The 17,416-nt window shown below is 41.5% G+C and overlaps 1 protein-coding gene across 1 annotated transcript in view; it reads right to left on the reverse strand.

The window, feature by feature from the left end:
- The window catches only part of TUBGCP5 (tubulin gamma complex component 5), a 50,502-nt gene extending 37,853 nt beyond the window's left edge, over positions 1-12,649 (reverse strand). The window contains exons 1-3 of the mRNA XM_019968718.2: positions 12,460-12,649; positions 10,160-10,213; positions 9,931-10,039 (exon numbers count right to left, since the gene is read on the reverse strand). Coding sequence (XP_019824277.2) covers positions 9,931-10,039; positions 10,160-10,213; positions 12,460-12,605 — 309 coding nt within the window. The 5' untranslated portion in view covers positions 12,606-12,649. The remainder of the gene's footprint in view (positions 1-9,930; positions 10,040-10,159; positions 10,214-12,459) is intronic.
- Between the last annotated feature and the right edge of the window lie 4,767 nt (positions 12,650-17,416).

The raw sequence follows: 17,416 nt of genomic DNA on the forward strand, positions 1-17,416 counted from the left end.
ACAGAAATAAAAACAGAGGATTAGGAATAATGAGATGACAGAAAAAATGTTCCAAATGATGGAACAAGATAAGATGCCAAAAAAAAAAGAAGCAAAAAAGATAAGCAATCTACCTGGTAGAGTTTCCCAAACTCGGGAGAAGAAAGAATGAACAGAATGAGAAGCATGACAAAGTTAGAAAACACAAAGAAAAACCAAACACAGGTGACGAATACAATAATTGAAATTAAAAATACACTAGAAGTAATTCACAGTAGATGAGATGATATAGAGGAATGAATGGATCAATGAAATTTAAGATGGAGTACTGGAAATCATGTAAGCTGAACAACAACAACAAAAAATTAAAACAAGGATAGTTTAAGAGCGTTCTGGGACAATGTCAAGAATACTAACATTCATATTATAGGGGGAGGTCCCTGAAGAAGGAGGAGAAATGGGCAGAAAACTTATTTGAAGGGATAATAGCTGAAAAATTCTTTAACATGAGAAAGGGAACAGACATCGAGCTCAGAAACACAGTGTTCTAAACAAGATCAACCCAAAGAGATCCACCCCAAGATACACTGTAATTAAAATACAAAAAATTAAAGCTAAAGAGACAATCTTAAAGTCAGTAAAGGAAAAGCAATGTTACTTATGAAGAAATTCCCTTAAGGCTATCAACTGGCTTTTCTGTGGAAACTTTCCAGCCCAGAATGGAGTAGCATGATACATTTAAAGTGACAGAATAAAAAAAAAAAATCTACAACTAAGAATACTCTACCCAGCAAGGCTACATTCAGATTTAAAGGAGAGATCAAAAGTTTTACAAATAAGCAAAAGCTTAAAGTGTTCAGCAACACCAAACCAGCTTTTCAAGAATTGTTAAAGGGACCTCTTTAAATGGAAAAGGTCACCACTAGAGATAGAAACAGAGAAGGCAATGGCACCCCACTCCAGTACTCTTGCCTGGAAAAACCCATGGATGGAGGAGCCTGGTAGGCTGCAGTCCATGGGGTCGCTAAGAGTTGGACACGACTGAGCGACTTCACTTTCACTTTTCACTTTCCTGCATTGGAGAAGGAAATGGCAACCCACTCCAGTGTTCTTGGCTGGAGAATCCCAGGGATGGGGGAGCCTGGTGGGCTGCCGTCTATGGGGTCGCACAGAGTCGGACACGACTGAAGTGACTTAGCAGCAGAGATAGAAAATTACAAAAGGAAAAGTCTCCCTGGTAAAGATGAATATACATTAAAGGTAATAGATCAACCACTTATATAGCTAGTAGGAAGGTTAAAAGATAAAAATAATAAAATGGTCTATATCTACAATAAGTAATTAGTATTAGTCGTTTAGTTGTGTCCAAATCTTTGTGATCCCATAGAATGTAGCTCTTCAGGCTTCTCTGATAAATGATCCATATCCACAATAAATAATTAAGGGATACACAAAACAAAAAGATATACAAAATATTAAAATGTCAAAAACATTAAATGTTGGGGGATAACACAGGGTTGTGAAATGTGTGCCAACTTTCAGTGATCAGCAACTTAAAATAATCAGGAATATATAAAGCCTGCCATATAAAAATCTCATGGTTATCACACACCAAAACCCTGTAATACACACACACACACACACACACACACACACAGAAAGAAATCCAAATATTAACACTAAAGATAGTCATCAAATCACAAGAAAAGAGAACAAAAGAAGAAATGAATGACAACCAAAAAAAAAAAAAAAAATCCCAAAACAATTACCAAAATGGCAATGAGAACACACCTATCACTCATTTATTTGTGGCTGTGTTATGCAGCTTGCCAGATCTTAGTTCTCTGACCAGGGACTGAACCCATGCTCCTGGCAGTGAAAGTAAAACCACTGGACCAACAGGGAATTCCCTCAATAACTACTTTAAATATAAATAGACTACAAAGGCTCCAATTTAATGACAAAGGGTGGCTACATGGATACAAAAACAATACCCATATAGATGTTGCTCATAAGAGTCTCATTTCAGATCTAAAGATGGAAAGTGAGGAAATAGAGGATTTCCATACAAATGGAAATTAAAGCTGCGGTAGTAAAACTTAAATAAGACCAAAGAGACCTTAAAACAAAGATTGCAAAAGGCAACAAAGGACACTACATCAAAGGATTAATCCAAGAAGATACAACATCTGTAAATACATAAGAACCCAACTTAGGAAGACCTAAGTACAGAAATCAAATAACAAACATAGAAAAAAATGACAGTAACACAATAATAGTAGGGGATGTCTTTCCATACTTAATGGACAGATCATCTAGACAGAAATAAATTAGGCAACACTGGTCTTAAGTGATACATTAGGTCAGATGGACTTAACAGATACAAGTAGAGCATTTCATTCAAAAAAAGCAGAATACACATTCTCTAAGAAAGATTACATACTAAGCCACAAAATAAGACTCAGTAAATTTAAGAAGACTAAAAATCAGTTTAGGCATCTTTTCTAACCACAGTGCCATGAGACTAGAAATCAACTAAAAAAAAAAAAAAAAAATTGCAAAAAAACAAAAACAAAACCATGGGAGACTAAATAATATGCTACTAAAGAACCAATGACCAGGAGCTGACTGTGGCTCAGACCATGAACTCCTTATTAGCAAATTCAGACTTAAAAGTGAAGAAAGTAGGGAAAACCACTAGACCTTTCAGATATGACCTAAATCAAATCCCTTAAGATTATACAGTGGAAGTGAGAAATAGATTTAAGGGCCTAGATCTGATAGATAGAATGCCTGATGAACTATGTATGGAGGTTCGTGACATTGTACAGGAGACAGGGATCAAGACCATCCCCATGGAAAAGAAATGCAAAAAAGCAAAATGGCTGTCTGCGGAGGCCTTACAAATAGCTGTGAAAAAAAGAGAAGTGAAAAGCAAAGGAGAAAAGGAAAGATATAAGCATCTGAATGCAGAGTTCCAAAGAACAGCAAGAAGAGATAAGAAAGACTTCCTCAGCGATCAATGCAAAGAAATAGAGGAAAACAACAGAATAGGAAAGACTAGAGATCTCTTCAAGAAAATTAGAGATACCAAGGGAACATTTCATGCAAAGATGGGCTCGATAAAGGACAGAAATGGTATGGACCTAACAGAAGCAGAAGATATTAAGAAGAGGTGGCAAGAATAAACAGAACTGTACAAAAAAGATCTTCATGACCCAGATAATCACGATGGTGTGATCACTGACCTAGAGCCAGACATCCTGGAATGTGAAGTCAAGTGGACCTTAGAAAGCATCACTACGAACAAAACTATTGGAGGTGATGGAATTCCGGCTGAGCGATTCCAAATCCTGAAAGGTGATGCTGTGAAAGTGCTGTACTCAGTATACCAACAAATTTGGAAAACTCAGCAGTGGCCACAGGACTGGAAAAGGGCAGTTTTCATTCCAATCCCAAAGAAAGGCAATGCCAAAGAATGCTCAAACTACCGCACAATTGCACTCATCTCACACACTAGTAAAGTAATGCTCAAAATTCTCCAGGCCAGGCTTCAGCAATACGTGAACCATGGACTTCTTGATGGTGAAGCTGGTTTTAGAGAAGGCAGAGGAACCAGAGATCAAATTGCCAACATCCACTGGATCATGGAAAAAGCAAGAGAATTCCAGAAAAGCATCTATTTCTGCTTTATTGACTATGCCAAAGCCTTTGACTGTGTGGATCACAATAAACTGTGGAAAATTCTGAAAGAGATGGGAATACCAGAGCACCTGACCTGCCTCTTGAGAAATCTGTATGCAGGTCAGGAAGCAACAGTTAGAACTGGACATGGAACAACAGACTGGTTCAAAATAGGAAAAGGAGTACGTCAAGGCTGTATTTTGTCATCCTGCTTATTTAACTTATATGCAGAGTACATCATGAGAAACGCTGGGCTGGAAGAAACACAAGCTGGAATCAAGACTGCCGGAAGAAATATCAATAACCTCAGATATGCAGATGACACCACCCTTATGGCAGAAAGTGAAGAGGAACTAAAAAGCCTCTTGATGAAAGTGAAAGAGCAGAGGGAAAAAGTTGGCTTAAAGTTCAACATTCAGAAAACTAAGATCACGGCATCTGGTATCATCACTTCATGGCAAACAGATGGGGGAAAAATAGAAGCAGTTTCAGCTTTTACACTCTTGGGCTCCACAATCACTGTGGATGTTGACTGCAGCCATGAAATTAAAAGACGTTTACTCCTTGGAAGGAAAGCTATGACAAACCTAGACAGCGTTATTAAAAAGCAGAGACATCACTTTGCTCACAAAGGTTTGTATATTCTAAGCTTAGTTTTTCCAGTAGTCACGTACAGATATGAAATACAACTAAGCAACTGAACAACAACAATGTTGCTGCTGCTAAGTCGCTTCAGTCGTGTCCGACTCTGTGCGACCCCACGGACTGCAGTCTACCAGGCTCCTCCGCCCATGGGATTTTCCAGGCAAGAGTACTGGAGTGGGGTGCCATTGCCTTCTCTGAACAACAATGCTACCTCTTCACAAAGAGATGAAAGTGCAGAGTTGGAGCTCCATCTCTGTATTAGTCATGTGTCCCTTCACAGTCTGTCTTATGAAAACCTGCACCATCCCTGCTACTCTATGGGAAGTCAGGAAATACATTACATATACATTGAAAAGCAGCAGTCCCATGTGCTGCACATTTATTATAGCTGAAGTGGTTCTGAATCTCAAAACCAGAAATAACTTCCACTTTCACATCCTTTGAAATGCAAAGCGACAAAGAGCCAAATTTCTTAGTTCCAGTGGGTTTTTTCCCCAGATGTGCCAAAGTCTTTGTTTCCTCTAGAATAACAATCTCAAGTTCTCCTTTGCCACACATTTTTTCAAGCCTGCTGCTGCTGCTGCTGCTAAGTCGCCTAGAGGATGGTAAAGTGTCATTTACTGAGTAACGCCTAAAGAAACTATATGTATACCTATTTATAAATCTAAATAAAGTGTGGTTTGAGATTCACTTCTGGCATGATGGAGGAAAAATGAAGTCGTTCAGTCGTGTCCGACTCTTTGCGACACCATGGACTGTGGTCTGCCAGGCTCCCCCAGCCATGGGATTTCCCAGGCAAGAATGCTGGAGTGGGTTGCCATTTCCTTCTCCAGGAGATCTTCCCAAACCAGGGTCTCCTACACTGAAGGCAGACTCTTTACTGTCTGAGCCACCAGGGAATCCTGGAGGAAAGTTGCCTTCAATCCTCTCCCCAAAAAAGTAATGTTAAGTCTGGACCAAATTACCAGAGACAACCATTTCAGTGCTCTTGTTAAGCATAGGCATACAAATGTAGAGTGTTTGTTTGTGAAAATAACCTCAGGCAAGAACAGAATGAGTTTGATACATATATGCCTAAAGCTGTCTCCTCTCTCCCACCAGCTCTATCAAGTGGTAGTCCAGGGCTGGACAGCAAGTGAAAACTCGCAGCTTTGTTGTCACTGTCTTAGTAGTGGTAGCACTGGCAAGTGAGTGGGGGAACCAGTGGTTGCAGGCCTGCAGTTGGGCAAGCAGTGGGCCAGCAGAATAGCTGAGGGTTATCAGGGAGCTTCCTGAATGCAAGACAATAAAAGGGGGCTTGCTCATCTCTCCACATGTCTTGGGCTGACTAGAGGCTATGACAGGCACAGCAGAGACTAGAGTGAGCCCAAGACAACCACACATTTTTGGCCAACGGAGCCTGAGTTCATGGGCAAAGATCACACAAAGCACAAGCCAGGACAGTCTTGAAAAGAGAGTAAGTAGCAATGTATTTCTCAATTCACACATAAATAAATCAGATTAACACCCAAAACTCATTGAATGTAATATGTTATATATTAAAGACTGAATATATCCCCCATGACTTCCCTTGTGGCTCAGCTAGCAAGGAGTCTGCCTGCAATGCAGGAGACCCAGGTTCAATCCCTGGGTTGGGAAGATCCCCTAGAGAAGGAAATGGCAACCTACTCCAGTATTCTTGCCTGGAAAATCCCATGGACAGAAGAGCCTGACAGGCTACAGTTCATGGGGTCTCAAAGAGTCGGATGTGACTGAGCGACTTCACTTCAAACTTCTTCAATATCCCCTTCAATTTATATGCTGAAACTCTAACTCCTAATGCAATGGTACTTGGAGAAGGGGCCTTTGGGAGGTAATCAGCTCCTGAGGGTGGGCCACTGGTCCAGTGGGATAAGACCAGAGAGCTCCTTCTCTTCACATGAGGACACAGAGAGAAGGCAGCCACTGACAAGCTGGGAACAGTCTTCACCAGCAACCCCAAACTGGCCAGCACCTTGCTCTTAATTTCCAGTCTCCAAAAGTATAAGGAAATAAATTTCTGTTTTTAAGTCACTGAAAGATCAGTGTGTGGTAATTCTGTTATGGTAGTCTGAGCTTACTAAGGCATATGAACAGAATTCAAGGCAAAAAACATAGGAATATCTCAAAGACACAGAAAAAGATTTGACAATTCACAATTAAAAAAACCTTAAGAATAAAAAGGAATATTAAGAATAAAAAGGAATATCCTCTTTCTGATAAAGCACACCTGTGAAAATCCTGAAACTAAAGCTTTTCCTTTAAAATTAGAAACAAGGCAAATATGTGGACTTTGTCTTCTGTCCAGCATTGTATTGGACCAACTGCAATAAGACAAAAAACAAAAAAAAACCTCCCACTGGAATGGAAGAAGTCAAACTGTCTTTATTCAGAGATGATACAATCCTATGTGTAGAAAATACTAAGGAATTCAGAAGAAAATTACTAGAATAAATGAGTTTAGCAAGGCTAGGTATATAATAAGCAAACTGCAAGTGAATTTAAGAAGAAAAGTTCCACTCATAATAGCACCAAATAGAATGAAATATTTAGAAATACATATAAAAGAAATGCAAGATTTATACATGAAAAAATAAAACTGATGAAAAACATTTTAAATGATCTAAGTAAATGAAGAGTCCATATTCACAGATTAACAGATATAATATTGGTAAGATTGTGTATTAGCTTCCTAAAGCTTCCTTAACAAAATATTACAAATCATGTGGCTTAAAACAAAAGAGATTTACTCTCTCTCAGTTCTGGAGGCTAGAAGTCTTAGTCAAGGTGCTGGCAGTCCACGCTCCCTATGAAGGCTCAAGGGAAGACTTCTTCCTTGACTCTTCCTAGCTTCTCATGGTTGCTAGCAATCTTTGGCTTTCCTTGACTTGCAGCCACATTGTTCCAATCTCTGCCTCTTTCACTGCATAGTATAACACTATGTGCATCTCCGTGTTAAATTCTCTATTTTCTTATGAGGATATCAATCACTGAATTAATCCAGTTTGACTTCATTTCAACTTGCTGACATTGTCAAAGACCCTATAGTAAGAAATCAGGGGCTAAGACTTGAACACATCTTTCTGGGGGACACAATTCAACCTAACAAATGACAATACTTTCCAAATTGATCTATAGATTCAATGCAATCCCTGCCAAAATCCACCTGGCTTTTGCAGAAATTTAGTTGACCCTACAATGTGTATGGAAATTCAAAGGCTCTAAAATAGACAAAACAGTTTTGAAAAAGAAAAAAATTGGAAGGACTTTTATCACCCAATTCCAAAGCTTAAAAGCTACAGTAACAAAGACAGTAAGGTATTTGTGTAAGGATAGGCATACAGATTAATCAAACGATTGAGCACTTGTAAATCCTTACACATACAATTTGTTTTTGACAAAGTGCCTAGGTTATATGCTTCAATTAGTTTATTTAATTTAAATGCAGAGTACAAAAAAAAATAAATAAATGCAGAGTACATCATGGGAAATGCTGGGCTAGATGAATCACAAGCTGGAATCAAGACTTTCAGGAGAAATATCAACACCTCAGATATACAGATGATACCATTCTAATGACAGAAAGTGAAGAGGAACTAAAGAGCCTTTTAATGAGGGTGAAAGAGCAGAGTGAAAAAAAGCTAGCTTGAAATGCAAAATTCAAAAAACACTAAGATCATGGCATCTGGCCCCAACACTTTATGGCAAACAGAAGGGAAAAAAGTGGAAACAATGACAGATTTTCTTTTCTTGGGCTCCAAAATCACTGTGGACGGTAACTGCAGCCATGAAATTAAAAGATGCTTGCTCCTTGGAAGAAAAGCTATGACCAAACTAGACAGCGCATTAAAAAGCAGAGACATTACTTTGCCAACAAAGATCCATACAGTCAAAGATATGGTTTTTCCAGTAGTCACACACTGATGTAACAACTAGACCATAAAGAAGGCTGAGCACCAAAGAATTGATGCTTTTGAACTGTGGCATTGGAGAAGACTCTTGAGAGTCCCTTGGACTGTAAGGAGATCAAACCAGTCAATCCTAAAGGAAATCAATTCTGAATATTCATTGGAAGGACTTACGCTGAAGTTGAAGTTCCAATACTTTGGCTACCTGATGTGAACAGCCAACTCACTGGGAAAGACCCTGATGCTGGGAAAGACTGAAGGCACGAGGAGAAGGGGATGACAGAGAACAAGATGGTTGGATAGCATTACTGACTCAATGGACATGAATTTGAGCAAGCTCCAGGAGATGAAGGACAGGGAAGCCTGGCATGCTGCAGTCCATCGGGTTGCAAAGAGTGAGACACGACTTAGTGACTGAACAACAACAAGAAGTGCCTAAATTATTAAGCTCTACAGTCCACCCAGAAAGCTACACAAAGTGAATCAAGAAGAGACATAAAAAAAGATTTGTCTCCTTTTTCAAAATGGTCCTTGCAGGAATACAGGGAAGTGTTTTACTAATCCTTAGGGCATGGATTCACAGCACTGCAGTTCTCTCTCTTCCAGAAATACCTTTATAGCCCTTCCTAAAATTGATGGACAGTTTTAAAAATTACCTAAAGCTCTTTCTTAGGTCACCAACTCAGGGTAAAGAAAGGGAAAGCCTATCAGTAACAGACTATTCCACAAGGACTATGAAGACTGACTTAATATATGTAGGCACAAAGAGTTAATTTGGGAGGACTGGGTTGTCCAAACCCTGCACATCTCAAAGATCTTCAGGACTGGCCCTTGACTGGCTCCTGAGATGTTCTCCTAGCCCTTGGAATACCCTGCTAGTACAGTGTATCTGTATGGCAGTCTTTAGGCCACACTGTATCAGTCTGACCAGACAGTTTATGCTAACAATGTGACTTATGGCGAATAATTTTGCAGGCCTGAAGTCCTTGGTTTGACCTCTGGGGGTGCTGGAGATTGAGTAGCTAAGCATATTCATATGACTGACCCCCAAGAAAACCCTGAACACCAAGACTCAGGGGAGTTTCCCTGGTTTGCAACATTTTGTCATTGAGAAAATTAAGTGCATCCCTATGTAACTTCACTGGGAAGGGACATCTGGAAGCTTGTACCTGGTTTCTCCTGGACTTTGCCCCATACCTTTCCCCTTTGCTCATTTTAAATCTGTATTCTTTCACTACAATAAGTCATACAATAAGGATAGCAGTTTTCTTTTTGGAGTTCTGTGAATTATTCTAGTGAATCATTGAGCCTAAGAGGTGGTTTTAGGGACACATGACTGAATATAAAAGAGCTTAGAACAGCACCTGGCATCTAGTGAGCAATACACCAATAATTATACTGCAAAGTGCTGAGAAGTCATTGAAAAGTTTTAAGAAAGCTAGAAGTGCTATTATTTCTTTCAATCTCTGATCTCAATTTCCACAGTAGGTTGGGGCCAACATGATTAAACAAGAATATACTTCTTTAATCACAAGCCTGAGACACAGTGGATTTTATGTCAATTTCCAGGAGATGGTGATTCCAGTCGGTGGACAATAGTAAAACAGAATGAATGTCTAAATGTTAATAGATACAGGCTGACAATAATCAGATTAGAAATAGTAAAATACAGCAGAGATTTCACAATATAGCATACTTTGAATTCCTTTATGTTTGGAAGCGATGCATTTAGAAATTCTTCAGTTAATCTCTTCCAACTAGCAGCTTTGCTTAGATCGGAATGAATGATGAATTTTTCGTAAATCCTAGAATGTTAACAAAAAAAAACAACTAATAACTATAAAGCTATATTAATAAAAAGGTCTGTAAGAAAATACATAGATATCTGAACATGCACACATATATATACATATAAACTGACTTACCCTTCTATTGTCTTTTCTACTTTGTGGCTATTGACATCTAAGAAACGATGAAATCTAAAAGAGAAAATGTGATTCTTGTATCAATCGTGTCATAAAGCTAAGTAGACTAGTCTCACAATCCAACACATTGCCCCCCAAACACCCTATACTCAGTTATGTGTTTCCAGTGAGTGCACCTGTATCGCCTCTGTCATTCATGCAAACCACCAGTCAATCTAAGACTGTTTAAGCATCCTTTCTTTATGACACAGATTGTCTTGAGTTTCCCAACTCTGTCCTCTGGCTCCTCTCTCTTTCCATAATGCCCTGTGTGTAAGTCAGGCACAGCACATCCCTGTTAGCAGGGTTTCCTAAACTTTTTATGCCATTGTGAAGCCCCATGAATCCTAGGGATTCCGTCTCAGGATACAATTAAATAGAAGGGAAGCCAAGCATACTGAAATACACTTTAAAAATATTTTTTGAAGTCTGTGATATAGTGAGACATATTTCTTTGTTAAAACATTAAATAACAAGATCTAGAAGTGGGTTCATAACTACATAACAGTAAATAAGATTTATTAGAAATACCTGCAGTAACTACAATATGACAGTGAAATATGTGATTTCTACTGGTGACACAGTCATACATAAGCTATTACTTCTTGTTGCTTTCACTAATAATTGAAGGAAATGCTACTTTTTAGCTAGAGATTAGTAAAATTTTCTTCTTGTCCAAATCTGTAATATCTGAATTCTACTATTAATATATTCAGACCCTCAGGTTAAGAAGTTCTAATCTACATCATATGTAATAATTTTTGTCTGTCTTATTTAAGAATAGAAGCTGTATTGCACCTGTCTGTGAATTTCTAAGGCCTAGAACGTGGCCTCTATTTTTTAAAATATAAATATGAACTGTTCATTTTTCTGATGGATTAAAGCATCACAAAATTACAATATAGCTCACTTAACTCTTGTTTTCCATCTTTTAGTGGAAGCCACACAACCTGTACGTAAAAGAAATAAATTACACTATTAGATAAAATATCTAATTCTAACCTAGAAAATGGCTGAATGGAATACTATTTTACCTATAAATTTAGTTTCTCAACGTGTAAAAGGAGTTAGTAACTGCTAATGTCCCTCCTAACTCTAAAATGATGTCTGCTTACCTACTGTCATTTAGATATACTAACAGAAAAATTATTTGGGATTAAGTTTCTCTTAATATGACCTTTTCTCTGAATTTCGCCTATTAAGGAATTGTTATATTTATGTTACACTTAAGAATTGAGTATTTTATTTCAGAAACGGGGCCGTTTAGACTCATCTATTCTTATTACAAACCAAGTGGGCACTTTATGTATGATCATTAAGGTTGATAAAAAGATTACCGATTTTGAAAAACTGTTTACCATTCAAGAAGACTATTATCGACGTTAAACAGGCAAAAGATTAACAATGACTACCATTCTTCAAATAATAATTTCATTACAGGTAATGATCATAACTGATTTACATGTCCCATAAGGAAAAATGATAGCTCTGATTTCACCTAAGTACCTAATCTGAATTAATCTTTTTAAATTAATTAAATAAAAAACCTATTAAAAGTTGTATTAGACCTCGAATACGCTATGCCAAGAACTGTTTTAGGTGCTGGGATAAGAAATGAACAAAACATACAAGCTCTGGTGGACCTTGTATTTTAGACCTCGAATATTCTATGCCAAGAACTGTTTTAGGTGCTGGGATAAGAAATGAACAAAACAAACGCAGCTCCCTACTCTGGTGGAGCTTGTATTGTGCATGACGGTGGAGGTGGAGACAAACAGTCACAACAAATAAGTTATCCAATGTGTTATGCTTCGCGTTTTGGAAAAAAAAGAGCAGGGTAAGAAATACGGAGTGGTCCGAGCAGAGAGGGAGTCAGTGAGAATAGGGTGTGACCATTATTTTGCTCTAAAATTTTACTCAACCAACCACTCAAAAAATTGTTTGATGGGCAGGGGCCCGCGCTAAGCGCAGTGGGCAGAGCAGGGAACCGGATCGTCAGAACTCTTCACTAAGAGAAAGATCGGAGGACGACCCCCAGCAACCCACAACCCATTGTTTGCGCTAAGCCTGGCGTGCGCCAGTCCACGGAGTAGCAAAGAGTCGAACACTACTGAGCGACTGAACTGATCACCGCCTCGGGCACCCAGAAGGCACGAAGGCATTAAGCTGCTGGAGCGGCAAAGCGCGCGGGGACTCTACCGGTCGTGCAACACAACTGGCCAGACCCCTTCCCTTCCCCGGCTGCGACGCCGCGTCCACACCTGAAGTTGGACCAGGCGAAGTGCAACGCGAGCTGGAAGTTGGGGTCCGCTTCGTCCTGGACGCCCGCCACAAGGCGAACGAGCTCGCGCACGTCGCGCTCTTGTCGTCTCTCCAGCCGACTCCAGGACGCCGGCAGGGACGCCATACCTCCCGCGCTCCCGCCGTCCTTCGCGAGGTCGCGCCAGCTCTCGCGCGAGTTCGAGCTGCGGCCGCGTTGCGCGTCGCCCTCGCGAGAGTTCGCGCTGCAGTCACGTTGAGCCTTGGGTCTGGTTCTTGTTGGTGGCAGGGTTGTGAGTGTTCTCCAGTTTCATCTGATTAAATTTAAGAATGTCGTCAAAGGAGAAGCAGTTATTATTAATTTATTGATAATAGTCTCTGACTGACTTTTTGATGGTCTAACGTCTGATGTTTCAAGAGCAGCCACTTCTCTTGCAGTGTATCGGTTTGCACAATTTTTAGGTACCACCATTTGTCAGTTGTCCATCATTCACTTTCTCCTAGAGGTGATATCCAGTGATCTTTGCGTTCCGCTCTGCACTTTCTCTTTTATTTTCATGCATTGGAGAAGGAAATGGCAACCCACTCCAGTTTTCTTGCCTGGAGAATCCCAGGGCCGGGGGAGCCTGGTGGGCTGCCGTCTATGGGGTCGCACAGAGTCGGGCACGACTGAAGCGACTTAGCAGCAGCAGCAGCTGCCCACATGGGCCACACTACGTGGCACACACTACAGCAGGTATAAAGAAAGCGCGTTGTCCCGCACACAGGCTGAGCTCCTTGCCTCCTGCTCTCCCCAGTGACTCCCATGGGCCAAGGAGGACTTAGTAAACAACACTGGCTGAAAGTGGAGTAGTGCTTTTGTTGTTGCTCGTAATTAAAACTGTACTTTTAGACTGTTTATGTAAAGGATTGCTCATAACCATTACAAGACTTGTTGCATAAAACGTTTAACTTTTATTTTTCTTTTAGGGATCTACTAGGTTTTCATGTGGTTTGTTACATTGCATTACTCTAGCTGTTTGGGCTGTCATAACAAAATACCATAGACTGGATGGCTTGAAAACAACAGAAATTTGTTTCTTATAGTACTGCAGGCAGCAATTTGAGATCCACGTGCCAGCATGATTGGGTAAGGGCCCTCTTCCTGGAATCAGACTTCTGGTTGTGTTTTCACATGATGAAAGGGGCAAGGGAACTGTCTGGGGTCTCTTTTATAAGGGCACTCATTCCATTATCAAGACCTCCACCATCCTTTTCTAATCACCTCCCAAATACCATCATGTTGGGCATTAAGATTTCAAATTATTAATTTTGAGGGTGCACAAACACCCAGACTATAGCAACTAGCTAAAATATAGACTGCACACAACTGAATAAATCCTGTAAGAAGGGGGAAATCATAGGAGTAGAAATGATTCTGTGAAGAAATTTATACCTTCTCCCTGGGGCAGTCTTTTCTACTTCAGTCTCAACTATCACCTGTGTGTTTATAACTCTCAGATTTGTGTATGCAACCCACATTTTTCTTAGCACTCCAAATCTAAAATTGCTTATTGTACATTTCCAGAAATGAACATACACACTTAGCATGTGTCTCCTGTGACTCCCTATCCAGCCAGTTGGTCTTGACCTCTGCAGGGAGATCTAGAAAACTTTCCATAGGGTGCTCCCAATGACTTAGACCCAGTAGGGACTGAGCTACTCTCACACACCTTCCTGGCTGGCGTAGGCCAGTGTTCCCTTTCGAGAAAAGGAGTTGGAGCCTCATTCAGAATACCACTGGGCCCCAGGTGTCCTCTGTGGGCCTCTAAGGCTGGGGACATGGAAATACTTTTGGAAAGAATATGCAAAGCAAGAACAGCAAACAGGCTGGGTGCACTACCACAGGTCCTTTGCTGGTCTAGGCCAATGCAGTCCTCCAGAGTGGCCTCTAGGTAAATTTTCTGAAAGTGTACACAAAGACCCTGCTCATTTAACTTATATGCAGAGTACATCATGCAAAATGCCAGGCTGGATGAAGCACAAGCTGGAATAAAGATTGCTGGAAGAAATATCAGTAACCTCAGATATGCAGATGACACCGTCGTTATGACAAAAAGCAAAGAACTATAAGAGCCTCTTGATGAAAGTGAAAGAGGAGAGTGAAAAGCTGGCTTAAAACTCAACATTCAGAAAAACAAAGATCATGGCATCTGGTCCCATCACTTCATGGCAAATAGATGGGGAAACAATGGAAACAGTGACAGACTTTATTTTCTTGGGCTCTAAAAATCACTGCAGATGGTGACTGAAGTCATGAAATTAAAAGGCTCCTTGGAAGAAAAACTATGACAAACCTAGATAGCATATTAAAAAGCAGAGACATTACTTTATCAACAAAAATATGTTTAGTCAAAGCAAGCTATGGTTTACCAGTAGTCATGTATGGATGTGAGAGTTGGACTATAAAGAAAGCAAAGCACCAAAGAATTGATGCTTTTGAACTGTAGTGTTGGAGAATACTCTTGAGAGTCCCTTGGACTGCAAGGAGATCAAACCAGTCAATCCTGAAGGAAATTAGTCCTGAATATTCATCAGAAGGACTGATGCTAAAGCTGAAACTCCAATACTTTGGCCGCCTGATGCAAAGAACTGTCTGATTTGAAAAGACCCTGATGCTGGGAAAGATTAAAGGCAGGAGGAGAAGGGGATGACAGAGGATGAGATGGTGGGATGGCATCATGGACTCAATGGACATGGGTTTGAGCAAGCTCTGAAGATGGTGATGGACAGGGAAGCCTTGCATGGCAGTCCATGGGGTTGCAAAGACAAGGACAAAACTGAGCGACTGAACTGAACTGACTGATGCAAAGATCAGGCCCCAGGCACTACTGTAGCCTGGCTAAGGGAGCCAGCCCCATCTTCCTTGTCTAGCTTGTCCCAATAACCTCTTTGGAGGGACTTAGAGATATTTAAGGGGTATCTCTGGGAATGTGCCACATATGGGACTGCCAGTCTAGAGAGGCCTACCGCAGATCTGCATGCCCAGCCAAAGTTTGTCCTGGCCTTAAGACGGAACTTTCAAAAATTGAGGGGTTGGGGTGTGTGTGTGCAATGCTCATCCCTTTATTTACGTCCAGCACAAAGTGATGCCCACCTCTGGGGAGGGGGAATTGGAAATGTTTGGGGGAAATATAGCCAATAAACAGGACTGACGCAGGATTGTGGCCAGTGAAAGTACCCTTCCTGGGCCTGTTGTACTTCTTGGAGGAGGCATTAGAAACTTTGGGGGTGGGGCTCCCAATACCAGGACCTATCCAGACTCCTCTTCTAGGTCTTTCTGGCCTTCCCAGGTCTTTCCATACCAGAGAGAGGCTTAGGAATGTTTTGGGGTGTCTCCAAAGACCAGTCCTCAGGCAGGAGGACAGCCAAGTTCAAGGTGCCTCCACAGTCTCCAGGCTGTTATTGGTGATGACCCCCTCGAGAGGGAGACATCAATATCTTCAGAATGTACATCTACCTTTTAGTATCTAAGAAGGACCATGGCCAGAACTTGGGTGCCCTCAGGACCTGGTACAGGGCTGATACAGGGCTAGTATCTGACTTTAAAGGAGAAGGTGCCTTCCCAAAATATTTCTCAGTCCCCCTCCAGTGACTGGGAAGTAAACAGCCTGCCAGGGAGGCCTGGGGAGGGCTCTGGGCTCTACCACAGTCCCACGAAAGCATGGCAGTCAGCAGCACCCACTTGAATGTTCATAATCCCAAGCCAAATTGGAAGCAGGGGTAGGTGGAGTGGACTCAGCTATGGTCCTGCATGGGCTCAAGTCATTAGTATGCCTCTGAAAATATTTCCAAGCTCCCCTCAAGGGGAGGGGCGTGCCACCATGAACCTTCCAGGGAGGCCTGAGAGGGCACTGAGGGCCAGGCCCTGATCCTGTGTGGGTCTGTACGTTGGATAGCTTCTAGAAGTTCATCCCATGTGGGCCCTCAACTGTGTGAGGTCATTTTTGATGTGCCCCCAGAAACTTTTTATGTCCCATTTTGGTGGTGGACACCAGCCTGTGACTGATATGGAGGCTCTAGGAAGGTGGCTTAGTCTCAGCCATGGTTGCTGGATCCCCCTTACTGATGGGGATTGGTCTGAGCTGGCCAGAGAGGTCCCTGGAAGGGTGCCTTGTGGGACCCAGTCATAGAAGTCCCTTCTAAAATATTCTAGATTTGCCTGTATATATATAAAAATAAAGATTGTTTCTCACTTACATAGAAAATAAAATAAAATATTCTTAAGTCCCATTCCAGTGAATGGGAACCACTGAGAATCAAGAAGGGCACACTCAGGCCTGGTGGTATCCCATGTGGGCCTAGTCATTGTGTGCAGCCCCTCTAAATGTTTTCCTGTCCCCAACCAGAGGAGGCATTGCAGGCGAGTTGGATGCAGCCTGAAATCACACCCGGGGCAGGTCATCAAGGGCCTGGTCACTGGAGGCAGCACCCAACAACTTTCCTAAACTCTAATAAATGGTGGAGACTGGCCTGAAATGGCCAGGGAGCCTCATGAGATGTCCCAACCATGGTCAGGCATGGGCCCTGGTCATCTGTGGAAAATGTTTCTAAGTCGTCTCTGTGCATAGCACTGCGTAGGGATGCCATGAAGTGGTTCTGGGGCCCAGACACAGTCTGGCCTGTTTATCATATGTGTCTGTTGAAATTTTTTCTAAGTCCCTTTTGGAGACAGAGACTGACCTTGGATGGACAGGGAGGCCCAGTGATGGCACTGTCCTAGCCACAGTCCTAGGTATGGCTCGGTGGCCAGACATGCCTCTGAAATGTTTTTCCATATCTGTAGAATGGCTGTGGAGGGGCAGATGGTTCAGTCACAGTCCCACATGGGCCCCTGTCATCACATGCCCCTTTAGAAAATGCTTCCACATCCGCTTCTGGACCCAGGGAGGCATGGAGAGGGTGTCTGGGACTGGCTTC

The sequence above is a fragment of the Bos indicus genome, chromosome 2 (genome assembly GCF_029378745.1).
Source record: "Bos indicus isolate NIAB-ARS_2022 breed Sahiwal x Tharparkar chromosome 2, NIAB-ARS_B.indTharparkar_mat_pri_1.0, whole genome shotgun sequence".
Taxonomy (NCBI): Eukaryota; Metazoa; Chordata; class Mammalia; order Artiodactyla; family Bovidae; genus Bos; species Bos indicus.